At 44.3% G+C, this 27091-nt stretch overlaps 2 protein-coding genes across 2 annotated transcripts in view; both read left to right on the top strand.

Annotated features, from left to right (window-relative positions):
- abcc1 (ATP-binding cassette, sub-family C (CFTR/MRP), member 1) overlaps nucleotides 1-16551 on the top strand; it is a 47145-nt gene extending 30594 nt beyond the window's left edge. The window contains exons 23-31 of the mRNA XM_037090457.1: nucleotides 1081-1391; nucleotides 1613-1812; nucleotides 2517-2643; nucleotides 2986-3087; nucleotides 4642-4788; nucleotides 9948-10106; nucleotides 10363-10529; nucleotides 14077-14271; nucleotides 14678-16551. Coding sequence (XP_036946352.1) covers nucleotides 1081-1391; nucleotides 1613-1812; nucleotides 2517-2643; nucleotides 2986-3087; nucleotides 4642-4788; nucleotides 9948-10106; nucleotides 10363-10529; nucleotides 14077-14271; nucleotides 14678-14786 — 1517 coding nt within the window. The 3' untranslated portion in view covers nucleotides 14787-16551. The remainder of the gene's footprint in view (nucleotides 1-1080; nucleotides 1392-1612; nucleotides 1813-2516; nucleotides 2644-2985; nucleotides 3088-4641; nucleotides 4789-9947; nucleotides 10107-10362; nucleotides 10530-14076; nucleotides 14272-14677) is intronic.
- Nucleotides 16552-17296: 745 nt separating this feature from the next.
- Nucleotides 17297-26858, top strand: scaf1 (SR-related CTD-associated factor 1). The gene is made up of 6 exons (XM_037090458.1): nucleotides 17297-17486; nucleotides 19759-23262; nucleotides 24038-24120; nucleotides 24964-25269; nucleotides 25749-25877; nucleotides 26123-26858. The coding sequence occupies exons 2-6, from the start codon at nucleotides 19827-19829 to the stop codon at nucleotides 26279-26281; spliced, it is 4113 nt and encodes a 1370-aa protein (XP_036946353.1). The 5' UTR covers nucleotides 17297-17486; nucleotides 19759-19826; the 3' UTR covers nucleotides 26282-26858.
- Nucleotides 26859-27091: the final 233 nt, after the last annotated feature.

Here is a 27091-nt window from a genome sequence, read left to right as displayed (position 1 = left end):
AATAAATATGGAATAAATATGGGTGTTAAGGAAACTGACCAGATAGTGCAAAAACAGAAGTGACCTTGTGCAGATATAGTACACAGTGCAGGGTACAGGGTGAGGTCTATAGGCTATCGGGAGCAGTGCAGGTTGTAAAGTCTGACAGCAGCAGGAAGGAAGGACCTGCGGTACCTCTCCTTCACACACATGGGGTGTATCAGTCTGTTGCTGAAGGAGCTGCCCAGTGCTGAGATGGTGTCCTGCAGGGGGTGGGACTCCTGCACCAGCAGCGATGACAGCTTGTCCATCATCCTGCTCTCTCCCACCACCTGCACTGTGTCAAGAGGGCATCCCAGAATGGAGCTGGCCTTCTTGATAAGTTTATCAAGTCTCCTCCTGTCTGCTGCCAAGATGCTGCTGCTCCAGCAGACTACTCCATAGAAAAAGGCTGATGCCACCACAGAGTCATAGAGAGAAGTCAGGAGTGCCCCCTGCACCCCAAAGGACCTGAGCTTCCTCAGCAGATACAGTCTGCTCTGACCTTTTGTGTATGTCGCTGCAGTGTGATCAGTCCAGTCCAGTTTATTGTTAAGGTGAACTCCCAGGTACTTGTAAGATGTCACCATCTCAATGTCTGTTCCCGGGATGTTCACCTGTGTGCAGGGTTGTTTGTGCCTGCGGAAATCCACCACCAGCTCTTTGGTTTTCCTGGCGTTCAGCTGGAGGTGGTTCCGCTGGCACCACTCCACAAAGTCCTGAATAAGTTTTCTGTAGGCTCTGTCCCCGTCCCTGATGAGGCCGACGATAGCAGAGTCGTCAGAGAACTTCTGTAGATGGCAGATTAATGTGTTCGACACATATTCCCGAGACACATTAATCTGCAGTACAGGTACAAGGTATCGGTATTGGTACCTGTATCGAAAATTTTTGATTGATACCCAGCCCTAGTTATTAACATTTCTCGCAAATTGGTATCCCAGCAGTACTTGAATCGATTCCAATGTATCCGCAATTTCATAAAGCGGTTGCAAACACTTAATTCAAGTCCATGAGCTGCCATTTATCATTTATCTCTTTAAACTCTCTACTTTCTTACAGGCGTGGCAGTCTTTGGTTACTCCATTGCCATGTCCATCGGGGGCATTCTGGCATCCCGCAGTCTCCACCAATCCATGCTCTACGATGTCCTGCGCTCACCAATGTCCTTCTTTGAACGAACCCCCAGTGGCAACCTGGTCAACCGCTTTGCCAAGGAGATAGACACTATTGACTCAGTGATTCCAAGCATCATTAAGATGTTCATGGGTTCTATGTTCAATGTTTTGGGTGCTTGTGTTGTCATCCTGATAGCCACACCACTGGTGGCTATTGTCATCCCTTTTCTTGGTCTACTCTACTTTTTTGTGCAGGTTAGTAGAAATTTGAGAAAAGAAAAAAATACCATTTTCCTTCCTTTGGAGGGCTGTGTGCAAACAATCTACAGTTAACACTTGTCCCCACATCTAATGTGGGTGTAATATCTACAAAATAGTGTTGCTGTCCTTTTACGTCTCATTGCACTGTATTTTATTATAACTGGTTGACTGAAATGACTGACGTTGTTGGACACATCTGTCTTTACTCTGTCCAGAGGTTTTATGTGGCGTCATCTCGCCAGCTGAAGCGTCTGGAATCAGTCAGCCGCTCACCTATCTACACCCACTTCAATGAAACGCTGCTTGGCACCTCTGTAATTAGAGCCTTTGGTGAACAGGAACGCTTCATCCGTGAGAGTGACCAGAGAGTGGACAACAATCAGAAGGCTTACTACCCCAGCATAGTAGCAAACAGGTCAGAGACTCTCTACCACTCACTCCTAATGTATTTACTGCTGAAACAGTGTGCATTGTCATAAGTGAGGAAAACACAAAAATGGATTTTGAAGATTTTTTTCTAAGAATTCTTTTGCATTTTTTTGTAAGTTATGTTTCCCCTTCAGTTGAATTGAATGGGCCACTTATGGGGCTTTTGATAGCTACTTTTTGCCACAGTGAGTCAAACCTTGCCACGTTGATTTGTGTTACAATTACCAATTTAAATATGCTGTGTTAAACTGAGCTATGGATGTTGTGGAACTGCTGAGTGGACTAACTGGACTCTGCACACATCCATGTGGAAATCATGGCCAACCTGTGACGCTGCCAATGCTTGGACATAATCTGTCAAATGAGACCTGTCAATTTTATTTAATTATAATAGTATATATAATAATAGCAATTGTGTTGTCTCCTGCTGAAACAAAAAAAAAGTCTATATGGGCAACTTCTTTAATCCCGCTAGTGTGCTGTGCTTGTTGTCATCCCATCAAGACAAGTCATCACTTAAAGACACAACTTGAAGCAGGTAGCCTTGTTGTAATGGACATGTGAATCCCTTCCACACTTCATTGACATGCATAGTCGAAACAAGCTGAACCAGCACATGTGTGGAAAAGCCCCATTAGTTGCTATAGTAGTCCTTGTCCTCATTGTGTCTATGAATCTGTGTTTGTGTAGATGGCTGGCAGTTCGCCTGGAGTTTGTAGGAAACATCATCGTGTCATTTGCTGCTCTGTTTGCTGTTGTAGCCAGAGAAAGACTCAGTCCAGGCTTCATGGGTCTGGCCATCTCATACGCCCTCCAGGTAAAAGCTCACAGTCACACCTGTGTTACCTATTCCAGTTCATATCCTCTAGAGAGAAATGTTGGGTTCAAATTCACTCCATCCAATAAATGTTTTACAAAAATGTAAATGATTAAGTGTTAACAAAGTTTTTAATGGTGCATCTATTGTTACAATAAGATTTCTATTAACCTCCATTGTTTTGGGGTGTAAGCAAATATCAGACATCTAGGAACCTGCACGATAAAAACAAAACCATGTGCATGGATAGATTGTGGTGAGTGAAAAGATGGGTGAAGTGTTCCCATTAATGTGAGTTTCTAATCTTAATCGTCACCTTGCCTTCCTTTGTTCCATGTGTAGTTGACTGCTTCTCTGACCTGGCTGGTGAGGATGTCCTCTGATGTGGAGACCAACATAGTGGCTGTGGAGAGAGTGAAAGAGTACAGAGACACAGAAAAAGAGGTACAAGGAAACAAACTGTTTTTTTGGGGGGAGGTGTAGTTACTTCTCCTCATTTCCTTTATGGTGTTGGATTGGGACTTTTTACAAATATCAAAGAAGAACTGTTTATTCAGACTTTTCTCACTGATGATGAGAAACGGTTGAAAACAAAGACAAGCTTTCATTTGTGCTGACAGACTATCAATACCACAAACACACTATTCTATCAACAACATGAATAACAATACAGCAGAGTGTCCACAACCTGACTCAACAAACCAAAGCATTACAAAGTTCTTAATGGACTCTGTGTACCAGTGCAGCAGTGATGGAGAGAGTGACAGGGAAAAGTTCAAGATACAGGAAGCTGTTAAATGTTAATGTGCACCACAACAGCTGTAACAGTAAAGCATGTGTACAAATATATACATAGCTGCTATTTCACTGTTAACTAAAAGTAAAATGTTTGAAGGACTTTGCTGAAGAAAAACTCTGTACTCGTTGAACACAATTGGACAGAAGTTTAAGTGTTCATTTGCTTACACTACTTATATTGTAGTGAGATACAAAGCCGGTTGAAAATCATCAAAGTTCCTTGTTAATCGTACCATGCAGTGCACTCATTTATCTGTTTATTCAGCATCTGTTTATCCTTTAATTTGTGCTCTGAAAGAGAGCAGAGAAATCTCTAACCTGTACATGTGAGCCAAGTTAAGTTTTCAATGTCTACAACTGGAAATATAGAGTTATTTTAACTAGGTTGAGCCTAAGAAGAAAGCAAATATAACGTTTATTAAGTTCAGTTTTATTTTGAATTAGCCCTTTTTTATTTTTTTATCTATTTCTCAGCTGTTGTTACTAGTTACTTCTACTACTACTAGTTACATAGTAAGACTTTTTTAAGCAATATCAATATATATAGATATATATACAGAATGATTTCATTCAACTGCAGCTAAAACTGTGAAATACTTATTGTGTTTTTAATGTCTCTTTGTGTCACAGCATTTACATCCCATAGCACAAATAAACATTGCTACACCTTCACACAACCTTCCACATTGTGTGAATACAGCTTCATTGCACGCTAAATGCTGTCTGCTGTTTGCCTCTGTGTGTTGCTTGGCTGTTTGTAGCATACTTCATTCTAGGTTAGGCTTAGGGTTACCCACACCTGCAGCTCTTTATGACAACTTAAGACCACAGCGATGTAACCTGACCACTACATTTCTATAGTGTCCCAACCACACAGTGATGCCCAGGAATGTCACAGAATACTAAGAAATACTAAGAAAATAAGACGATTAAGGCAGAGGTCAGGTTTCTGTAGATAAAGACACCGCCACACTTCTACCTTTACCGCCGCTTCCCAGCAAAATACCAGTTCCAAACAAGGCCGTAGGTGTAAAAGTGTATGCAGGGGTGGGCTGTGGAGTTTCGGGGATGTTCATGTGCTTATTTACACAAATGCAAGACTTGCTCTTTATGTGTCATGAGATAACTTTTACTGTGAGAAGGCTCTATACAAGTAAAATTGACTTGGCTTAATTGTGTTCTGTCTTTTCTGACCACCAGGCAGAGTGGAAACACAAGCCCTCCAGCCTCCCTGCAGGTTGGCCTACTGAGGGCTGCATAGACATCAGAGGCTTCAGCCTGCGCTACCGCCACGATCTGGACCCAGCTATTCGCAACATCACCATAAGAATCAATGGAGGAGAGAAGGTCTGCTTTTATGTCACTACAATGAAGCAGTGGTCAACTTAAAACAGTCCACTAATATATCGTAGAATAAATTATTGGTCAATTATCAAATTTTCTGTGAAAAGCTGACAAGGTCTAATAAGGCAGCAAAACACGTAAGACAAGAACACTTCTCAAAATAAGTAACCTACAATCTGAAAAACCCCAATCTCCTCTTTCCAACCACTGGCTGTTTAATCAACCCCATTTAATGAAGGTTAGCAGTAAGTTTACCATCTCCAGAATTTGTTGTCCAGTTCAGATAGGCACTATTCCATCGTATTGTCATTGTCAGCCTATGCATCGTAATACCACAGAACGAAAGTTACATATGTAACTACGGTTCTATGAATCCTGGATGACCGCCAGAGGCGGTGCTTGAGCACTGAATGTCTCCATCTCGCGCATGCGCAGGTCGAGTGTTAATACCAACAAAGTCACCCGTGACCCCTGACGATACCGGCTAGCCTATCTTCCGGTGACGTCAGAGGATCTGTTCCTGCAGAATCTTCTTGCGAAACCACAAGGATTCTGAGTGACAGAATGCTCTGGCGGTCATCCAGGATTCATAGAACCATAGCAACATACGTAACTTTCGTTCTATTTCATCCTTACTGACCACCAGAGGCGATGCTTCAGCACTGGATGACCCATAACAAATGCCAATACATACCTCAGTGAGAGGAAGCAGTAGAGGTGGGCAACAGGGCCACACCCAGTGGGTGGGGAGTGGCTACATTCACCCGATAGAACCTGGAGAAGGTAGTTGGTGATGCCCACGATGCCACATCACAGATGTCCCCCAGGGGCACACCACGCAGAGCCGCCCATGATGTAGAGACAGCCCTAGTAGAGTGGCACCTCACCACGGATGGCAGGGGGCGACCACTGTGTTTATACGCCTGGGTGATGGCATTCCCATACCAATGCGACAGTCGCTGTTTGGAGAGGGCAAGGCCTTTCTTAGGACCACCATAACAGAGGAACAGCTGTTCTGACCGTCTTATGCTTGTGCTCTTAAAGCCTGCACGGGGCACAGCAGTCCTAACCTTTCCTCCCCTGCAGGGGGGATAAACTGTGCCAGGTGGATAGGTCAATTAAGGTTCGACAGTGACAGAACCTTAGGAAGGAAAGCTGTATTCGGCCACAGAGTGACCCCTGAGCCATCTGAGTTCCACCTCAGGCATGAGTCACTCACAGAGAGAGCATGTAGCTCCCCGACATGCTTTGCTGAAGTGATGGCAAGGAGAAAGGCGGTCTTAGCAGACACCCACTTCAACTCTGCCTGCACCAGGGGCTCAAAGGGAGGCAGACACAAAGCATCCAGCACCAGGGGCAGATCCCATGCTGGAATTCTCTGTGCCTTCGGGTGTTGTAACCTCAGGGCTCCCCTTAGGAAGAGGGACACAAGTCTGTGGCATCCCACGGTGCCGTCGTCAACTTGGGCGTGTCGAGAGGAAATGGCCGCCACATACACCCTCAAGGTAGCAGGGGACCGTCAGCTGTTCAGGAGTGACTGTAGGAACTCCAGAATTTTTGGGATTGTACAGTGCACTGGGTCCTCACCCCTGTCCGAGCACCAGATGGAAAACAGTTGCCACCTGTTCTCATACTGCATCCGGGTAGAAGGTGCCCTAGCATTCAGTATAGTATGCTGGACGGTGTCTGAACACTCTGTCAGCAGCGGGTTGGGCCCTGCAATGGCCAGACCCAGAGCTGCAGGTGATGAGGGTCGGGATGCCAGACCTGGCCCCCTAGCTGAGACAGGAGATCCATCCTGTCGGGGAGACGCCACGGTGAGCCGCGGCAGAGCTTGTGCAGCAGGGGAAACCATGTCCTCCCTGGCCAGAAGGGAGCTACCAATAGCAGCCTGTGGCCCTGCTGGAGGACCCTCTGCAGTATTTGAGGAATCAGAGGCATCGGAGGAAAGGCATAGAGAAGACCCTCTGGCCAATCGTGGGCAAGAGCATCCTGGCCCAGAGGGCTGGCCTCCTCTGTCAAGGAGAACCAGAGGGGGCAATGGGTCGACTCTTCTGTGGCAAAGAGAGCCCTGCCGAAGACGTACCAGATATTGAGCACCACCTCTGGGTGGAGCTGTCACTCCCCCGGGGGTGGCTTGCGACGTGATAGGAAGTCTGCAGCCCAGTTCCATTCCCCTGGCAAGTACATCGCCCTTATGCTGGCTAGGCGGGGGGCCGCCCACAACAGGAGGTCCCGGGACACCTGCAACAGTTGTGCAGACCTGGTTCCCCCTTGGTGGTTTATGTGAGAGACGGTTGAGACGTTGTCCGACCGTACTAGCACATGCCTCCCTCTCAGGAACGGAAGAAAAAGCTGCAGTGCCATGTGCACAACCCGTAGCTATGTCTGTTGTGACAGTCTCCTGACGGGCAGCAATGGAGCCCATGAGCATGCCCTGAAGGAGAAATGATCTCTCCCTCCATGGGGCCAGAGCAAGGAGGCAACGCCGTGACACTTTGAGTTTCCTGTCCCGGTGCCGCTTGGCATCCAGGTGGAAGCTGTTTAGCCACCTCTGAAGGGGACGCAGTGCCAGCAACCCTAAGGGGACCATGGTGGCAGCCGCCGTCAGCTTGCCTAAGAGGTGCATATACTGGACGTAGCACAAACAGCGGCCCTCCTGGAAGAGGAGAAGGAGGCGGAGGATGTCGTCCACACGCCGAGGTGATGGAGAGGCCTGCATCCAGTGTCATCCCCAGAAAGAGTGCATTCTGTGAGGGGACCAGGCAGCTCTTTGTGAAATTCACTCTGAGACTGAGCTGGGCCACATGTGAGAGGAGAATCGTTGTATCGCTGGTCACCTGAGACCGGGACGGCGCACAGACCAGCCAGTCATCCAGATACGGCAGGATCTTCATGCTCTGCGACTGCAGGGGTGAGAGGGCTGCCGCCACACACCTGGTGAACACCCGTGGGGAAAGGGAGAGGCCGAACGGGAGCACCCTGAACTGAAAATGGCGACCCTGAAAGGCAAACCGCAGAAATTGTCTGTGGTGTGGTGCTATGGGGACATGAAAGCATGCGTCCTTCAAGTCTATTGAGGTAAACCATTCCCCGCAGAACCTCTGCAGTACTGAGCATATGGAACTTCAACACCTTGAGGAACCTGTTTAGTCCCCTCAGGTCGAGGATAGGGCGGAGTCCGCTGTCTTTCTTTTCAACAAGAAAGTAAGTCAAATAGAACCCCCCGGGTGTCAGGGGGTCTAGCACTTTACAATGTGAAGTAAATCTTTATCCAAAAAGCTGTTATTTTAAGAAAGGACATAGGATGGATTTTAAAAAGCAAGTGGTAGGTTTTACAACAAAAAATAAACTAAGGTTCTATTTCATCCTTACTGACCACCACAGGCAGTGCTTCAGCACTGAATGTCTCATCTCGTACATGCGCAGGTCGAGTGTTAATATCAACAAAGTCACCCGTGACCCCTGACGATACCAGCTAGCCTATATCTTCCGGTGACGTCAGAGGATCTGTTCCTTCTCATCTTCTCGCTTTGCAGGTAGACGTACATCAGTGAGCTCTAGCTGAACTAAAACGTGTACTTCACTGCTACTTCGTCGCTGGTAGCCCAGCCTGTCAGAGCTGCGAGCTGCTTGCCCTCCGAGGGCTGCGACGAGCTGAAACGGGAGGTTTGTTGCGGTTTGCCGCGGACACCCCTTCGGATCACCATCAGTTCGTCTCTACAACTGGCTGAGTATACCAGACGTAGTATTACGTTTCTTTTGGGTATCTCTTTCTTTGTTAAATAAGGTTGGTGAAGGCGCTGTACTCGCTCCCTCTCCAACATCAGATGGCCGGACCCTGGCAGCTATGCAGGATGCAGCCAAGTTTGGCTTGGCCCACATGCCAGCAGTTCAGCCAGCTATAGCGGCTCTCATCGTTTCACCTGATGAGGCTCTGAGGCCGGATGCCAGGTGTCCGCGCCCCCAATGTCGGGCTACAGATGACCTGCTCTCTAAGGCCTATGATACAGCAGCTCGCATGGGATGCATTGGAAAATCCCTTTCGCATCTGATGCTCTCAGCATCCCTGCAGGAGGCTACGCTGGACGCTTCTGTCTACAGCTTTGGTGATGCATCTCTGCAGGTGTTTGCTCTGATGTCCAGAGAACTGGGGCGCCTGATATCCTCTCGCCGCCAGGTGTGGCTGGCACAGTCACCTGTCACCGAGGCGTGTCGGAGAACCCTCCGCAGCGTTCCAGCGGAACCCGGAGAGATTTTTGGGTCGGCTGCTGTAGAGGCGCTTGAGTGCACAGTCCAGGCCAGGCAGACTTGACAGCAGCTCTCTGGGCTTCACAGGAGTATGCCTCCTCCCAGTAGGCCGGGGGGCTCCTCAGCTCCCCCCAGGTGCCGCTCTCAGCCACAGACTCTCCCCAGCGGCTACCCTAGGTCTCAGCGACCGGCTCAACAGCCGGCTCAAAGAGGTCCTCAGGGCTTTCGAGCCCCCGAACGTCCACCCTCTAGACAACCTCAGACCTTTGACGCTGCCCGTCTTCCCCCCAGGGCCTCTAGAGGCTGGGGGACCAGGCGCTGAGAATCTGGGGCCGGTCGTCGGCTGTTTTTCCCAGCAGCAGCTCAGCTACTGGGCTGCTCCCACCACGGACCCTTGGGTGATTTCCACCTTAACCCACGGGTACAAACTTCAGTTCCGACGCCTTTGGCTGGGGGCCTTTTTCTCAGTTCTGCAGCTGCCACGGCGGTCTGATTATTTTCGTTCCTTTTTCTGAATACATAATGTATTGACTACTTTTGGCCTTAGCGCTGTTCCACTCCATTTACGGCAGTAGACTTTTAGTATATGAATTAGGAGGGTATTAGGACCAATAAAAACTATGAGACATTTCTTTTGCACTTCTTTGTTTTTTGGACTAGATTGACTGGCCTTAACACATGACTGACTATTGTAAAGCTCTACTTTCTGGTTTCCCTAAAAAGAATATAGTTCAGTTACAATCACTTCAAAACTTGTATTACATTCTGTTTTTTGCTGTACAGATAACCCAGAGTGATTGAACTGATGAGGGATTGTGTGCACTGCGTTTTAGTTAGATCTTCAGTATGTTACTTAATCTATGTGCACAGCATGTCTAAGGCCTCTGACAGTTGCATCATCTACCCACAAGGTGGGGATTGTGGGGCGCACAGGAGCGGGGAAGTCATCCCTGACACTGGGGCTGTTCCGTATCATAGAGGCAGCCGAGGGCCATATCCTTATTGATGGGGTGGACATTGCTCAACTGGGCCTCCATGATCTCCGCTCCAGAATTACCATCATACCACAGGTCAGTGTTTAAAAGACACAAAATCTTGTCTCCCAGTTAAGCGTCTAGGCTGGAGCGGCTCTCTACTACTCCAAACTGAGGCTGCGCTGATCGGTGATTACAGTAGGAATCAGATTGACAATAGATATGTACTTTATATGACCCCACTTCAAAAAACACAAACTATCCCTTTAACGTCAGAGTGAAAACACTGCAGTCCCACACCCTGGTCCCATGATGTGATGTACAGACATACAACCTTCTGTCCTCTCCTCAGGACCCAGTGCTGTTTTCAGGCTCTCTGAGGATGAACCTGGATCCCTTTGACAGCTACTCTGATGAGGATATATGGAGGGCTCTGGAGTATTCCCATCTGAAGAACTTTGTTACCGCCCTACCCGACAAACTCAGCCATGAGTGTAGTGAAGGAGGAGAGAACCTCAGGTATAACTGCTTTATATACAAACATGTCACCAACCAAAAGCTTTTCCTCATCTAGTATGTATAACTATACATAGATGTAACTGACTGTTTCCATTCTAAGTTGCCTTTGATGCTGTTTGCTGTATTGCCATTTTATGCCTATAGCCCCAATTTCATCAATACAACAACAGAGTCGTGTCATACTCACTATGGCTGCTTTGTCAGCTTGTTGTTCGCTACTACGGTCTGTACTTTCAAATTAACAGCCCCTCTCAAGGAACCCAGTTCTAAACTCCAATGGGGTGCAATGTAAAGCTCTTATTTTGAAGACATTCCTGTTAGCTGTTTGTTGCTTGAGGCAGCTAACGCGAGGCGCTCCGCTGCATGCTTCCTTTAACAGCGGGGGTTTAATATTGCCGTGTGTTTGAGTGAGGAGGTGAGAATATGGGCCACAGGTCTATAATCTCTCTATAAAAGCAAGGAATCTCTGTCTGTCTGTCTGTCTGTCTGTCTGTGTATGTGTTCCCCAAATATCTTTGCGGATCAGACTGACCTGAGAGTTTCCACATGGCTTCTGCTTGGTTCAAGGGTGTGCAACGTCGCATTTGTTTGGACTGCAATGATACCGTTAATAATTGATTTCATAAATGCTTTACCAGTTCCGCTAGCATTGCTAACCGTAGCCACCACAGTCACGTGCGCACCAAAGCTAATCACTGCACACCGTAGCCACATGTGCTCAAACCCACAACAACAAGCAGATTGATACCTGCTGCATAGTGATGGGAACGGCAGTTCTTTTTACTGTACTGAATCTCTAGAATCTGTTCATTAAAATGATTCGTTCAAAAAATTGGTTCACCGAATCGTTCAGTGCTCGTCAACTCCCTTAACTGATAAGCGGCCAAACAATCCGTCATTCAGTTCATGATTCAGCCCTGAGGTTCACGTTCACTTACTGAGGGACAGTGCGTTCACGGACTATAGTACACAATCATTCGCGGGAGACGCAGCACTGCTTTGAGTGGTATACGTGCACTAAAATTATTACAGAGTGAAAGTGTCCTCTGTGCACAGTAAAATCACTTAACATGACGCTACACGGATTTTAGCAACACAGCGCTAATTTTAGCAATATGGTTACTGAACGTGAATCAACTCCTCTGCCCTGAGTGAGTGAGTGAGTGAGTGACACAGCGCCACTTTCAGCACAGTACGTGAACGAGAATCACGTCCTCAGCGACGCAAATCATGAATGAATCAGTCGTTCGCGAATGACCTGCTGAGGACTTGTATCACGTTCTCGCTGTCACGGAATCAGTGTAAACGTGAATCACGTCCTCAGCAGGTCATTTGCGAACGACTGATTCACTCATGATTTGCGTCGCTGAGGACGTGATTCTCATAGTAGGATCGTGAATCATGAACACATCACAGCGTGAACGTGAATCACGTCCTCACAGTTCTCTGTGTTAGTCACGGCAGTTCCGCTTCCAGCCGGCATGCTCACGGCTTAGCTCAACTGAAATGAGAAAGGAACAAATCAGTTCATGTAGTGATTCTGTTCACTTCTTTCACTCAAAAGATGTGTTTGTTCGAACGACCCGTTCACGACCGACGCAACACCAAGAGACAGAGATATTGAGAGTTGGGATATTTGTGACATTTAGCGTGTTTGGAATGTATAGTTAGTGTGTTATGTAGTGTTTGGTGTAGTGTGTTTAGTGTGTAGTAGAGTTGTTTTTTGTTTAATGAGTCAAAACAATGAGGAGACTGAATGTGGAGCAGGCAGTGCAGCTCTTCATTCAGCTGGAAGGAGCTCAGGCAGACCTGAGCATTGCCTGCATTTAAATGTAAATAGTTACATATAAATTTGTATTAATTTTTGAAATGTATGCATATATTTAGCAAACAACAATTTATATTTGCATTATAAGTAATAAAAATCGTTTTTTAAGCATATTTGTGGTTTTCACAGTAAAAAAATGTTTTTTACTTTTTCTAATTGGATTTTATGTTGTTTTGTGATTTTTGGTCCATTGTGTTAATATAGTATGTCAACATAAAAAAGGTAACTGTACAGTTACACATGTGAGGTTGTGCTGAAAATAATGACACCAAGTAAATATTTTTTAAGGTGAAATATAATGGCAAAATGAAAAACAGTCAAAAACGGCCAATTATACCTTGGACTATTGGATTTCACAACAAACCTAAATATCCCTGACGTCCCACCATCAAACAAAGCCTCATTTGGCCCTCCGTGAAGTAGCACCTTAACCTCCCGCTTTTCTGTAGGAATACGTATTTCCTACGGGCACTGCACTAGTTCAGTAAATCTTTCAAGCGTCGCCACATTTCTTCCGATGCATATGTTGTACGTCACTGTTCATGCCCAACTTCGTGCTTCACGTCACATCACATGTTTATGCCTACCCCGTGGCGGCTTTTTGGGAAAGAAGGATTAGTAAACCTTCCTTTTAGATAGACAGGGCAGCAGAGTGCAGCCTTTACCGTGCAGTCGTCTTTTCTATCTAAAAGGGGCTAGTAATTCCTCTCTCAACCTGTAGCAAATGCTGTGAACACCTGATTATACATGAAAAAAAAATAGTGTCATATACTGTGAAACCATTAGAATACCGCCCAGCACTACTATCAGTGACAGTCAACATATTCTGTACAGCTATGCCTTCTTGAGGTCTTTTTTAGTTTAAATGACATAACCTTCCTTTTTCCTGGTATACTTGTTAAGTGAAACTTCTGCAGGAAGTGTTCAGTTTCACTGAAGCTAAACACCAGAAAAAAAGAACACAGAAGAAGTAGTAGGAGACATTGGCCCCATTCACATTGCCCTTTCAGTGCGTGAATCTGCTGATACTGGGCCGATGTGGGGAAGGGGGACAGTTGCGCTCCGGCTCTGATCCAGTATCAACATTAGAGGACCAAAACAACAGTAACATCTTAACTGGTATCGACTTTGGCAACTTATATGGGGAAAAAATTGAAAACAGCATCCCTCCCCTCGAGTGACAGAGTCAGTCAGTGTCCTGTTTACTGATGGTGATTATGTAATTATGTAATTTAGAGTGAAAAACAGAACTTTGTCATTTTAAAGGATGTATGGTGGGTTAGGATCTTAATGCATTATATCATCCATATGACTGTAAACAGTAAGCAGGTACATGTTTAATTTACAGGCTGTTGAAATGTATTTGCCTGGCCTTTTGTTCGAAACCAGCTTTTATTTTAGATGCTGAACATGGCTTTTATTGGAACACTGGCTTCAAAAGGTATACAGAGACAACATAACACATTTGAAGTTTTATTCATAATGCTGACATTCCAATTTTAAATGAACACCTGAATGCTGCACTGCATTATTTTCTATTTATTTTATAGAAATGTGTTTTTCTATGAAAGGAGTCCCTGCTACTTGCCCACAGCAACCCATAAACATGTGTGCAACAGCATTCTTGCTGTTTCAGCTGGTTACCAAAGAACATCAGGGATAAGCCAACCTGTTCCCGAGATGGACTCCTTTAAAAAAGTTTCTGTGCTCTCCCTCCAGTGTGGGTCAGCGGCAGCTGCTGTGCCTGGCCAGAGCTCTGCTGAGGAAAACCAAGGTCCTGGTTCTAGACGAGGCCACAGCAGCTGTGGATATGGAGACAGACAACCTGATCCAGTCCACCATCCGCTCTCAATTTGAGGACTGTACCGTCCTGACAATAGCTCATCGCCTTAACACCATCATGGACTACACCAGGTACCATACAATTCACGTTACCAGTCATAGAATGTTTTTACACTTTCTGTGTTCACCAGTTCATACAGCCAACATTGTTCATGCTTACCAATGATTCTGTTAATATTGATTTATCATGGCATAGTCATCTCATTATTACAAGTTATATATGTTTATTATGCTTAATCTAGGTGTATGATCTCATCTAATGATAATGAAAAACTCTTGTTTGACTTGTGAAATGATATGTGTGCATGCCTATAGACTACTGGACTATTGACAGTCAGGTGCATGAAGCAGATTTGAGGCTTAAGTAGTAACAGATATAGAGGTAGGTATTGTGTATGTAGAAGAAGCAGCAGAAGTGCTTGTAATTCTTTTTGCTAATAGTATGGTATGAGCTTCATCAGTGTTCTGGCCCCTCTAGGGTCCTGGTGTTGGACAAAGGAGAGACAACAGAATTTGACTCTCCCTCCAATCTCATCGCTCAAAGAGGAGCATTTTACAAGATGGTCAAGGATGCTGGTCTCGTCTGAAAGTACTATGTGCCTCGCGTCATCCAGCTGCTCCCCCAGTTCCCTCCAGCTCCACTGGCTTCTTGCTATTGTCCTGAGTTAAAGAGAGGGAGGTCAAGTAGGGGATTTTAAGATTTGTAGTATTTGTCTGTTCAGGCAAGAGTGTTGATGAAAACAAAGGATCTGGTTATACCTGCTCCCCCATACACTTCCATCCTTCTGTAACTACACAAAATAATGTTGCCTGTCTCAAACCACCGTTTCTTACTGTACGCCCATTGTACTTGAGTAATTGTACTCAGAGTTTTATGTGAGTTTTATTTCTCTATAGATAAAATTCCATGCAGTATGTATCATAACTAATTGACCCTTGGTTGTGGGGTCAACTAGTTGACTATTGCGGAGCTCAGTCTAGGACAAAAGCATGAAATCATATAGTGCGAAGTATTGCTCTCAAATCCATAATTTGATTTAAATGCAGGTTGTGATGTGGAATACTGGTTAAACCAAATTAAAATGGGCTTATGTATCTTCCCAGTGTCCTGACAAACAAGAACCAAAAATTGAAAAATACCTTTTTCATGACTGCCTTGTCCTAATTCCATACTACATGCTAAGCGTATACAGAATGTTTTACATACTCATCTTTGTAGTAGGGTATTTCTATACAGCATCAGAACTCATCATGAAACATTGTTCTTAGAGGAGAGTCAGAACATCATCAGGAATGTGTAGGTGTTGTCAGCAAAAGCAGGTTTACGAGCAGATTTCATCAGAAACATAATTTGTTGGGGGATGTCACAGACCAAGGCAATGTTGGTTTGTAACATATAACACCAAAATAATACTGTATGTCACAACACATACAAATCACAACAAAACGCACAAACTCACAGAATCTGTGGGATAGATTCCACTTGACTGTTACTTTACATCCAGCACTGATTGTTAATTTATTTTTTGCCTGTGTTCTTTAAGCTTTAAATATGATTTGTTCATACAACCTGCTCTTTTGCTTACTACTCCAAGGCATATATTACTAATGTATGTATATACATGCTTTGGAGCAGAAGTGTTTTGATGAAACCAAACAACATGTAGTTGTTTCAGTAAGTCTGCAGTGATTTGATTTGTAAAAGGAAACTTTTAAACATTTAGAGGAAATGCTTCCTTGTGGAATAGTTAACCTGTGCATACAAGAAAACTTAGTGTAAATGCACAGCAAAGTTTTAGTGTACTTCGTTTACAGTGTGCATTAGGAACTTTTTTTCTTTAGGTTGTGTAACTCCACAAGCCATGCAGTTATGTTATTGAATTTCTTCAAAGTGAAACACTGTCATACAAGGTGTTGGTAATATGAAAGGAATACAGAAATATCAAGGGTGATGGTTTTTTTAATCATCGGTTTCACATTGGTGGATGTTACCAGAGAGACAGAGATTTCATTACATTACAGATGATATCTCCTCCTAGACTGTGGTTGTTAATGTGATGGTAGTCTCTTACCAAATCATCATTACTAAACACCGTTGATGTCTATATGCCAGTGTGTATGTAGTTGTGGCTGTTTGGGGCAAAATAAAGTCTCTCTTCTTTGTTGAAAAGCCAATAGTTACTTCTGCCAATGTTCCTCGATTACATGTTTGCAATACGATTTAAAGCATCTTGAAATTGAATAAAGCATACTTGTGATATATTGATGATTGCAAAGAGTATATTTGATGTTTTTGTATATGCAGTCCTTGGTTTATGAAATCTGTTTTGAAATAAAACCAAATTGTCATAAGTCAGTGTTATGTTTCACTAATATTTATAACACATTGAATTAAATACACATTTTCAGTGTTGACCCACATGTTTTAATGATGGCAAACCGATATTACATTTGTCAGTTTAAAACTTAATGGTCTGCTGTATTGCAATACTCTGTAGCCAAATCATTCGGCGGTGCCTATGGACAAAAGCGACATGGGCAGCACCACTAATAAAGATCAGGACCCGTTCAGCATGCACAGCTATCATGAAAGCAAACAAAAAAGAGGTCATAGGCATAAAGAATTACTTAAAATAACTATTCATATAATATTGAGGCATCAATATTGAATTGAGCTTTATAATTAGTTTAAAGTACCAGTTTAAGAATTAATTACTAGAGCATCATTTAAGGATAGAATTTTTGATGATCATTTCATTTTTTCTGTCATCATTTTTATGGCATAACATTTGAATGTACATTGAGACTAATTAATCAGTTTTAATTAGCTTTTGTTAGTCCAACTCTTATGCATGAACTGATTCAAAGTCAAGCTCCTTAATTGATTTAAATGTTATATGATTTAAATGTCATATTATGTGGTTATTATTCATCGTTATATGAAATACCCGTGTTTGCAATAGTCTTCATTATATTGCCGGCATATACTTTTCTAATGATCTAATAATGAATTAGGTCTAATTAAGCGGAAAACTCAGAAGACGGCCATGGCATGAAGCAGGGATAACGGTGATGCTGAAAAACTACGTTTCCCATCGTTCTTAGTCGTCCGGTTTGAGGGGGAGGAAGATGGCGGCGGTTGATGGAAGGGGTCTCCTGTTGCCGTCTTAAAAAGGCAAAAAGCAGTCGGTAGTTTGTTTTAACGTCTTATCTCATGTCTTAAAAAGACGAACCAGTAAATGAAAAACGGAGGCTTTAATCTGAGACTGCAGACCACCGGAGAAAAGGTAACCAATTAGCATACAGCTACTCTTGCTGTTTTCAGCTCGCTAGCGACTATAAGCTAAATTAGCAAGCTAGCCAGTCGCTCCAACATATCCTTAGTGGGTGCTTGTCTTTCAGCAAATGTAGTGCAATTTAAGGATAGTGCTTAAACTGGATTACAGATAGCGTATACACCATTGGCTACAAAGATATGTAGCTAGACCTCCAGCGGCGTTAACCGTCAGCTCACACAGGCTAAGAGTGAGCGCAGATTACGCACAGCCATATCTCTAACACAACAACAAAACGTTGTCTTTCCTCCTCCAGCAAAGGAAAGAAAGGTCTGAGTCAGTTTACAGCAAGCAGAAAAAATAGATGTCATTGCCGAAACAAAAACGTAGATAAACAGTGGTCTATAGGTAGCGTGTTAATGACATAACACAAAAGACAGCTGACTCCCTGCTGCCTGTAATCAGTAGCGAAAAAAATATCGCTTGCACATGTCCGTGTACATTGGTTTCTTATTCTCCTTATGCCATACTTCACACACTGCGTGCCTTTGTTTGTTTTAAACTTACTTTGTATTATTATTATTGTTATTATTATTATTATTATTATTATTATTATTATTATTATTACTATTGATGGTTCGAGGTGGACTAGCAGGCTGACCTGTCAGACCTGTATAACCAGGCTGACAGAGAATCCATGTAAGGATTCATGCGTGGATACACCCCATCAACCATTTCTATCTGGTTGGAGATATATAGATACCCTGAGATCAGAACTAACAGCTAAAGCCAAAAGCACATTGTCATGTGGAAATGACTCACAAAAACGGTAGTGGATTGGAGTCTTGGCAAATACATGAACCGGGGGGTGTTAACTGTAGGCATTCTTAAGGGATGTACAGAAAACAATTTTTCTTCTACTTCTTAGTTGCATGTCGAGACAAAAATATATTTATGTTGCTATTGTTCACTATAACTGTCTGCATAATAATATTGCATAAATTCTACCTGATGCATCACACTGGCTGGCATAAAACATACTTTGCTGTCTCAAGATACCGTGGTCCATACTGCGTACTTGTGTAGTGCGTGGCATCTTCATGCTGAGCTTCTGCTTTTTACATTTAGCTGTAGTAAAAGGTTGTTGTCTATGACTGTCTACGGGGTATTATCAGGCCAATTCTTGCCAAGAGCAGTGTGCCTGTCATGGTTAGAATAAGTGAAACTCTGGATCACGAGTCGCTCCCTTATTTTAGTTATATGGAATATGGATATTTTTTCAGCCAATACGGTTAACAAATAGTGTTACCTGCTACTTATGTCCAATACCAATAAGATAATGGATCATTTCACTTTTTTCTTATTTTAAAATGAATGTCCTAACCAAGGTGCAGTGAGCAAAGTGGGCTGTTTTAATATTCCATAGCTTTAATATTTCTTATACTTAAACTGGTAGACATTTTCCCTCCTCTCCTGGACCTTCAGAAAACATGTCTGGTCATGTCATGAATTGTCACGAAATCCGCACCAAATATATTTGACTCTTCTCCTACTTCTTTTGTGGGGGGTTTTTTGTGGATCACAAACCAACTTTTAAGTTGCAACTGCAACCTACTGGATCAGAGATGATGAATCCTGCTCTTGTGATAAGTAATTTGGCTTCATATTATGGTAGGGGTGTCACAATCTTGATTGTAAGATGGATGTCTTTCAAATTAAGGATTTTACCATGCCCCCAGTATCATGTCTAGCAGCCATGCCAAGAGAGAAAACACACACAGACACACACAGCATTTTGTAGCACTGCAAGTAAACATTACCTCCTCTAATTTGAAGCTGCAACCTATGAAAAGAAACCATGGCAACTGCTGATATAGGAGACACAAATCGAAAATCGAAATCCTGACACACTTAATTATGGTATAGGCTGAAAAGAAATCCATATTGTGCATCCCTAGAAACTTCCCATTGCTTTCTACCTTTTTATCCCTTTTTTTGTATGTCCTCAAGTTTTTGCGCAAACAACACATGCTCTCCAGCCTCTGCCACCTTTGTCTTAAAAAAAAAAGTCCCAGGAATACCATGTTGACCAAGAACAGAATAATACAAATTTGTTGCTCTAGTTGTCTTGCTAATAAATTAAAATTGATCCTAATGAATCAGCTTGTATCCCTACAAATTATTTTCACACCTTTTAAGTGTTCAGAAGAGTTACTTTGGAGTCTGTCAAATTTTCCAATTGCATTTAGGATAAAGACTGAATGTGGCCTTTCCTTTCTACTAGGTTTCCTGGTTTTCTACCAACCTCCAAGTCCCAGTGTCTGACTACCGCCTTACCAGTTTCCCTGGCCCATGGACTTGACTCCAGCATCAGGCTTCAAAAGGAGGCCTGCTGCCTCCTCTTCCCCAAGTGGAGTGAGAGAGATTGCCAGGAGCACTCCTCCCTGCTCACCCTCTCTGTCTTTGTCGTCGCCTTCATCTGATCCATCTTCACCCTTGTCTACATCCTCTGTTAGTGCCAACTTGTCAATTTATCAGAACCATGTAAAAGGTTATACCCAGGGGACAGTGGTGGCCAGGGTGTCTTCCACTTCTCCCTCTCTTGCTACGCAGTCCCCCTCCACACCTAGACCTAACAACAACTCATCAGAGTCCTTCTTTCTGGCTTCAGTGCAGCCAAGTGTTGATTGTGAAGACAAGAGCAGGAAAAGGGAGATGTATGACCCTTTTCATCCAACTGAGGGGGTGAGGGGGGATGAGGGGGAGGCTGAGAAATATGACCCCTTTGACCCCACAGGGTCTCCAGCATCAGATGCTGATGAGAGCAATGTCAAAGTGAAGGGGGTGAAGAGAAACGCTGAGCAGGTAGATGAGGAGGAGAAACAGGAAGAACCTCCAGATTCTACTGACACCTTGACTGACCTGCCAAGCCCCTGTATGGACAGCAAGCTCTGTCTTAGAAGGAGAGTGGACTGTAGCACCACCAATGCTGGAGAGCGGAGGGATAGTGGTGACTCTGATCATTCTGAGATAGAGGAGGGTGAGATAGTTGGGGCTGCTGACAGAGGTGGAAGCAATAAGAGACCACCTGCAGAAATCCTCTCCCTCAGTTCTCCTAGCGTTTCCTTCTTTGGTTCAAAGCCAGAGCGCATCCTGCGGGTGCTGGATGTGGATGGCTTTGTGTCTGTGCGTACAGAGGGCACCTGGGAGGTGGACGGGGAGCCTGAGGATGACCCTGTGGTAGGAGTGGAAGATTTGAGAAGGAAGCTGGTCAGCAGGCGGAAGGAAAGATATCTCTCCTTTCCTGCTTCTTCCTCCCTCTCTCCTCAGCCACTGCCTCCTCCCTCCCATCCTGTAGTTTCTACGCCCTCTCCCCCTCTCACACCTCCTGTAGAGCAAGGTGGTAAAAACCAAAAGTCCTCCAAGAGTTCCAAGGACCGAGACCGACAAAAAAGCAAGGATAGAAAGGCCGGGGAGAAGGAGGAGAAAAGAAAAAAGAGAAGAAAGGACAAAGAGGGAGGTCGGGAAAGGAGCAAAGAAAAGGAGCGAGGGCGCAAGGAGGTTAAAGAAACAAGGAGCAGCAGGAGCAGCAGCCGGAAGATGAAGAAAAGACGTCACAGCAGCCCAGATGCCCCACAATCAGGCAACTCTTCTGGAAGAGGGGGCCGCACTAGGCACTCCTTTTCCAGCCTATCCGAAGAAGGAAACAGAGAGCGGGAAAGAGATAAAGACAGAGACAGGGACAGAGTCAGAGATAGAGACAGAGAGAGGGAAAAAGACAGAGGAAGAGAGAGAGACAGAGATAAAGAGAGAGAGCAAGATCGTACCAGTAGTCGTAGAAGAGATGAAAGAGATCAAGACTCTAGCTCTCGAAAGGAGAGGGAAAGAAAGAGAAGACAACATTCAAGCAGCAGAGAATGCAATATTTCAAAGAGGTCCAAAAGAAGCAGAGAAAAGAGGGAAGGCGATAGAGACAGACAGCTTGAGAGGGAACGGCGACGGGATGGTCGTCCTGTTGTCCCACCATCTATCCAAGATCTCAATGGGTCTGACCTCTTTGCCATCAAGCGAACCATTACAGTCACCACCACCACAACCACTACCACCGTACCTGGCTCCCCAAGACTTGCCCCAACCTCTCCCTGTCGGCCCATACAGGAATCTGACAAACCCCACAAGAGAAAGAAGAAGAGAAAATGGCATTCAGCTGGAGAGGTGGAGAATCGAGGAAGTGGTCACAGCCGATCACAGTCGCTCACACCACCAAGGTATCACAGCTATGAGTCAGACCACTATTCAGATAAATTAGAGATTGATGTGTTGTCTTTGGATGGTGAAGCGTTGGACTCTGACTACCCATCTTTAGAGGATACACCCCCTGCTGCCTTGCCTCCAGAACCACCTGTCCCAAGCCCTAAAACTAAGATTACCCCCAAGACTGGACACCTGAAAAAGAAGTCTCATGCATTAAAGAAAATTGGCCAATCTGAATCCTCCTCATCCAATAGAACTAAAAGTAAATGCCTCTCCTCACTGACTGTGACATCCGGCTGTGCTTCTGTCTCATCTGGAATCCCCTCAGTAAAGCGAGCCAGGAAGACGGGGAAAGACAAAGACCGGGACAAAAGCAGCAGAAAGGATTTGGGTCGCTCTGGCAAATCCAAGAAAGAAAGTGGCGGCAGTCGGAAAGGCAAGCTACAGTCCAAAGTATCTGTGCTGGTGCGAGAGGGTGTGAGCAGTACCACAGGTACTTCAGTTGGCTCAGGAAAGCTGGGCATGGACCTGTTAGGGTCAGGGGGTACAGGGCCAGGCAGTGGGGGCTCTGTGGTAGGTGGCTCGATTGCAGTGGTCTTCTGCAGGGACAATGAGAGCAGGTCTCCGTTCCTAAAACCTTGCTCAGAGCCGCTGTCTTTGGGCAGCCGCAAGGATTTGGCTAGTGTGGGAAAGCGAAGCAGCCTGGCTGCACCACCACCCACCTTAACCAGTCCTGCAGGGATGAAATCCAAGAAAACAAAACCAAGCTCCATCACATCCACCTCATCCTCTGCCTCCTCCCCCTCATCATCTCTGGCAACCAAGCGTCGCCGTCGCCTGGCCAAGAAGACAAGAGAAAAAGGTGGAACTTCTGGCTTGACAGTTGGAGATGGCAGTCAAGCAAAAGTTGCATCTGAGGGTTGGGGTGGAACCTCCTTAGATGTTCAGTCAGCCATTGCAGATGGGAGCAAGACAGTCAGTCCACACACTGGCCAAGCTGTCCCTGCACCCTCTTGTTCCTCCTCCTCTTCTTCCTCCTCATCTTCCTCCGCCAGTGTGCCCCCACCCTCCTCCTCACCACCCCACACACCTCCACCCTCTATGGCTCCTTTGCGGGACACCAGAGAGTCTTCACCAGACTCTCAGACTGTAGACAGCAGCTGCAAGACTCCAGACCCTTCTTTCCTAGCTGAGGAAACTCAGACCAGCCCCACACTCCCGGCATCCAGTCCATCCAGTATGTCCACCGCTCAGGCAGCTGGCCTCAACATTACCATGTCCTCGTCGACTGCCAAGCCCCCTCCTCCAGATGATACCATCAAATCGCTGGCCTCACCCCCTTGTTCATCATCTTCGACAGGCTGTGGTCTCACTTCCCTCTCTCTACCTCTGTCTTCGTCAGACCCCTCCTCTTCTTCCTCTGTGTCCTCCTCATCTGCTAGTAAGCCTCCTCCTCCTCCACCCCCAGCAGCATCCACCCTGCCCTGGAGTCTGCAAACTGGTGTGGACTGCACGACTGGAGGAGTTCTAGCTTGTGAGTAAAGATTTCTGTAGAGTGGCTTTACTTGGTTGTCTTGTGTTATTTTGTGCTATGCTTCTGGCAGCTCACAAACTTAATGTGGTGGTGATTAGTTGGTAAGTAAGTCAATCTAATTCTATAAGTAATTTTAAAAAAAAGAACTTTATGGAATAAAAAGAGACTATCAATTGATCCCTGACAGCAGTCTGCAGTGTTCATTTTTTCTAATTGGCGGAAATCAATATGGGCTTGCCCATGAATCATAGAACTGTAGTTATTTACACAAAGTTTCCCATAGGATTTGGATTTTTTGATTTTTGCTCCCACCATAGTCTCTCTCTGAGAGAGAGACACAGAGAGACCACAGCAAGGGGAGCAAGGCTGTTCAATGACTGGGAGTGAAAGATGGTTGTGCTGTGTAAAAAGTTCTAAAATATGATGATGATGATCCCAACCCCACAAATTGAAGCACAAACGATGAGTGGTTCTGAGCATTTAGGATTTTATTATATAGAAATCTATCAATCAATCAGCACACTTGTCTTACTGACTTCCAGCGTCCCTAATGGGCAGTCTCTGCATCTGCGCTTGTTGTAACAAAAGTAAAGTAGTCAATGTTGCCAAATTTTGATAAAAGCACTAAACATCAAATTATTAAGTCAGAAACTCTCAGAATATACATCATACAACTGTGCATGTTGTGTTGGCACGTATGTTATGTTAATATGTAGCCCTATAGATGTACATGTACTTTTTGTGAAATAATGGTCTCTATCATTCTTCTTCTCAGTGACTGCTTTACTCTTCAAAATGGAGGAAGCCAATATTGCCAGCAGAGCAAAAGCACAAGAGTTCATTCAAGCAACCAGCCAGGTAAGAGAGTGAGGCTGACTGTCTCTCTGTCTTAAGATTTAATTCTCCTCTGTTTTGATTTGAAATTATCAAATGTAACAATTATCACATTTTCAGAATTAACAATGAATTAATTATTTTTTGAATATTATTATTTTTATCATAATCTTTTTTAACAGTTAAGAGATAACTTTTCATTTTGTTTTAAATCCATTGCTTTATATCAATTTAAACTGAATTTTAGGGATGCCCAATTTATATTAGATAGATTAATTATTGGCCCAAATTGCTTTTTGTTGGCTTACAAGGGCAGCATCTAGGGCAGTATGCACCTTTACAGTAGTTTTATGAGCAGCCAATAAACACAGAAGAAGAACAGCAAAGACGCTGTGGTGGCGCTCATAACACTGAACCGCTGCACCTGTGTAGAGACGAACACTGTAGACATGAGCCACACATGTCATCACTGATGTGAACTTCTTACCAAGTAGAACACAACAGGAGGGAAAGAGTCTGCATCTTTAACCATAAAATCTTATTACAGCTATGGAATATCAAATAAACCATCTATGCTCACTACATTGTGGCCTTTCTTGCACTCTTGTGCATGAAAAGGCATTAAATGCTGCTTGTTGCTTGCAAAATATCCATTATCATTTCAGCTAAAACATTTGTATTGTGCATCCCTAAGAAATATGTTTGGCTTACATAGTTATTTTCTCAACATTCAACAAAAAAGTTTAAAAAAAAAAGCGTCCTTTTGATCAGTGATTGCTATCAGCCAATACTGCAATAAGTGATTTTGATTGGCCCAAAAAATTCTGATTGGAGCACCCTTAACTGTGCCTCATGTCTCTCTCACAGATCCTCTCACAGGCTAACCAGAGTCAGTCCCAGCAACACGCTCCTCCCCCCTCAGCTTCCTCTGCCTCACAGATCCCTCCCCCTCCTGCTCTCCCTCCGCCTCCTGGACTGAGCCCAGCACAGTTCATCCTCCACGGTTCCCTCCCTTTGGTTGGTTGCACCAAAACTCCACCCTCTCTCCTGCACCAATCAATAGGTGGTGGATGTGCGCAGACCCCACCCTCCATCATGCCTGTGGCGCTGTCAGGTGTCACTGGGAGCTCTGGTGACACTGGATGGGACAATGAGAGCAAAGACCCCGATAAGGTAAAATTGATGTTCTAGACTCCAACCAGTATACTTGGCTCTCCTTTATGTAATATATTCCACTCATGCTGCATGGCTGCTTATCAGCATCTACAAAAGGAACCAATAATTTTGAACTACCTTAGTCAAAATTAATTCACTGTACAAAGTTATCTTGTTCATACCTTGAAAAAAATGATAATATCCATGCAGTTAAAACATATGTTAATATCAGTATCTGTAACTAAGCAACTGTTGTATTCAAGTATTCAGCTAATTGATTTAATATTTGGTTAAGATCTTAAGAGGTAAAGATCGGACTAAGTAGGCCTTGAACAACAGCACAGTGTATGAGCTCGGCTGGCTACAAGGTTTATAAACCTAATGTTGAGTCAGAATTACATACATGCCAACCTGACTGTAATGTAATATAACTGTGAGTGGAGAGCTGCAACTTCCATCCCTTTTATTTATTTTAACTTGTCTCCTGAATTGTCCAGTACCTGAAGAAACTGCATACCCAGGAACGGGCGGTGGAGGAGGTGAAGCTTGCCATCAAACCTTACTATCAGCGCAAAGACATCAACAAAGACGAATACAAAGACATCCTCAGGAAAGCTGTCCACAAGGTCAGCCTCAGCACATACAACACATACCAGCAATAAGAATACACTAATTGCTTAAATCAGTGTGCACCACAATGGATATCTTGTAATTTACAATATATTAGTATGCTTACATATATCAATATTTCAATCTGGCAGATATAGCAATAGTAGTGTCTATTCCTACATGAAACCCCACTAAAAAAGTGTAACCACTCTTAATGTCCATGTATCAAAACTAACTATTAATCACGCTGTCATGTTTTCAGATCTGCCACAGCCGCACTGGGGAAATCAATCCTGTCAAAGTCAGCAACCTTGTCAAGCTGTATGTCCAGCGCTACAAATACTTCCGGAAACATGGACGCAAAATGGATGAGGAAGAAAGGGATGACAGGGATCCAGGGGCGTTGCATTCCTCTGCTTGATAGGACACTATCTAAATGGTCCCCTACTCTGCATTCTGCAAAAGATCTGGCCCATCCACTGATTGTTGTCTATTTTTTATTGGTTTAATAGCCCACTTTGTCTATGCTTGTATGTGATCTAATGGAGGTCTCTCCTCTTATTTCTGTGACCTCACTGTAAATATGTCACACTTAGAAAATGTATTATGTATTCAATGTTCAGGACGTAAATGCTATCATGCATACCTGTGTGATTTTAATACAGTCCAGTACACCAACCCTGCAATAAATACTACCTTTGTGAAGCTTAATAGTTTTGAAGTTTTCGTTGACTATGTCTGTTAGAAACTTTGCAATGGTGGTACTAACTGCAAAGCTATATTTCAATAGCACTGGATTAGGTGTTCATGCTAATCTGTCTATACCATCCCCATGTATATCATAATCCAAGTTGAGGGGCGATATTATATTGTTGACACTACACTGCATTCCCCTCTATCTGTCTCTGTGTCTGTGCAGCCGGTGTGCAGGCTTGAGCTGTCAGTGAGATGGAGGGCTGAACGATGATGGTTCAAATACACTGACATTTGACCTCTGAGTTCTTTGGTTGTGCCGTCTGTGTTTTATTTGCATGTTTTACTGAGGCTGAGAAAATATCTTTAAAATAAATACATGTCATGTCACTGACAAAAAAGATCAAGTGCATGATTAGTGTTAGAAACTGTATGTTGCTGCTTCATGTCAGTGGCTCATAACAAGGAGAACAAGTGGAATAGTGGTGCAAGCGCCTCCCACTTTTCCTCCCACTTTACAAGTAGATGCCTGAATGAG

Source organism: Acanthopagrus latus, chromosome 24 (genome assembly GCF_904848185.1).
Source record: "Acanthopagrus latus isolate v.2019 chromosome 24, fAcaLat1.1, whole genome shotgun sequence".
NCBI lineage: Eukaryota > Metazoa > Chordata > Actinopteri > Spariformes > Sparidae > Acanthopagrus > Acanthopagrus latus.
Note: the sequence above shows the minus strand (reverse complement) of the source record. Positions and strands in the feature narration are given on the sequence as shown.

Excerpts from the sequence above, each read along its gene's own strand:
- scaf1 (XM_037090458.1), top strand. The coding sequence starts at position 19,827 with ATGGACTTGACTCCAGCATCAGGCTTCAAAAGGAGGCCTGCTGCCTCC. Across the intron at positions 24,121-24,963 it reads TCATTCAAGCAACCAGCCAG|ATCCTCTCACAGGCTAACCA; the intron begins GTAAGAGAGTGA and ends TCTCTCTCACAG. Across the intron at positions 25,878-26,122 it reads TCAGGAAAGCTGTCCACAAG|ATCTGCCACAGCCGCACTGG; the intron begins GTCAGCCTCAGC and ends TCATGTTTTCAG.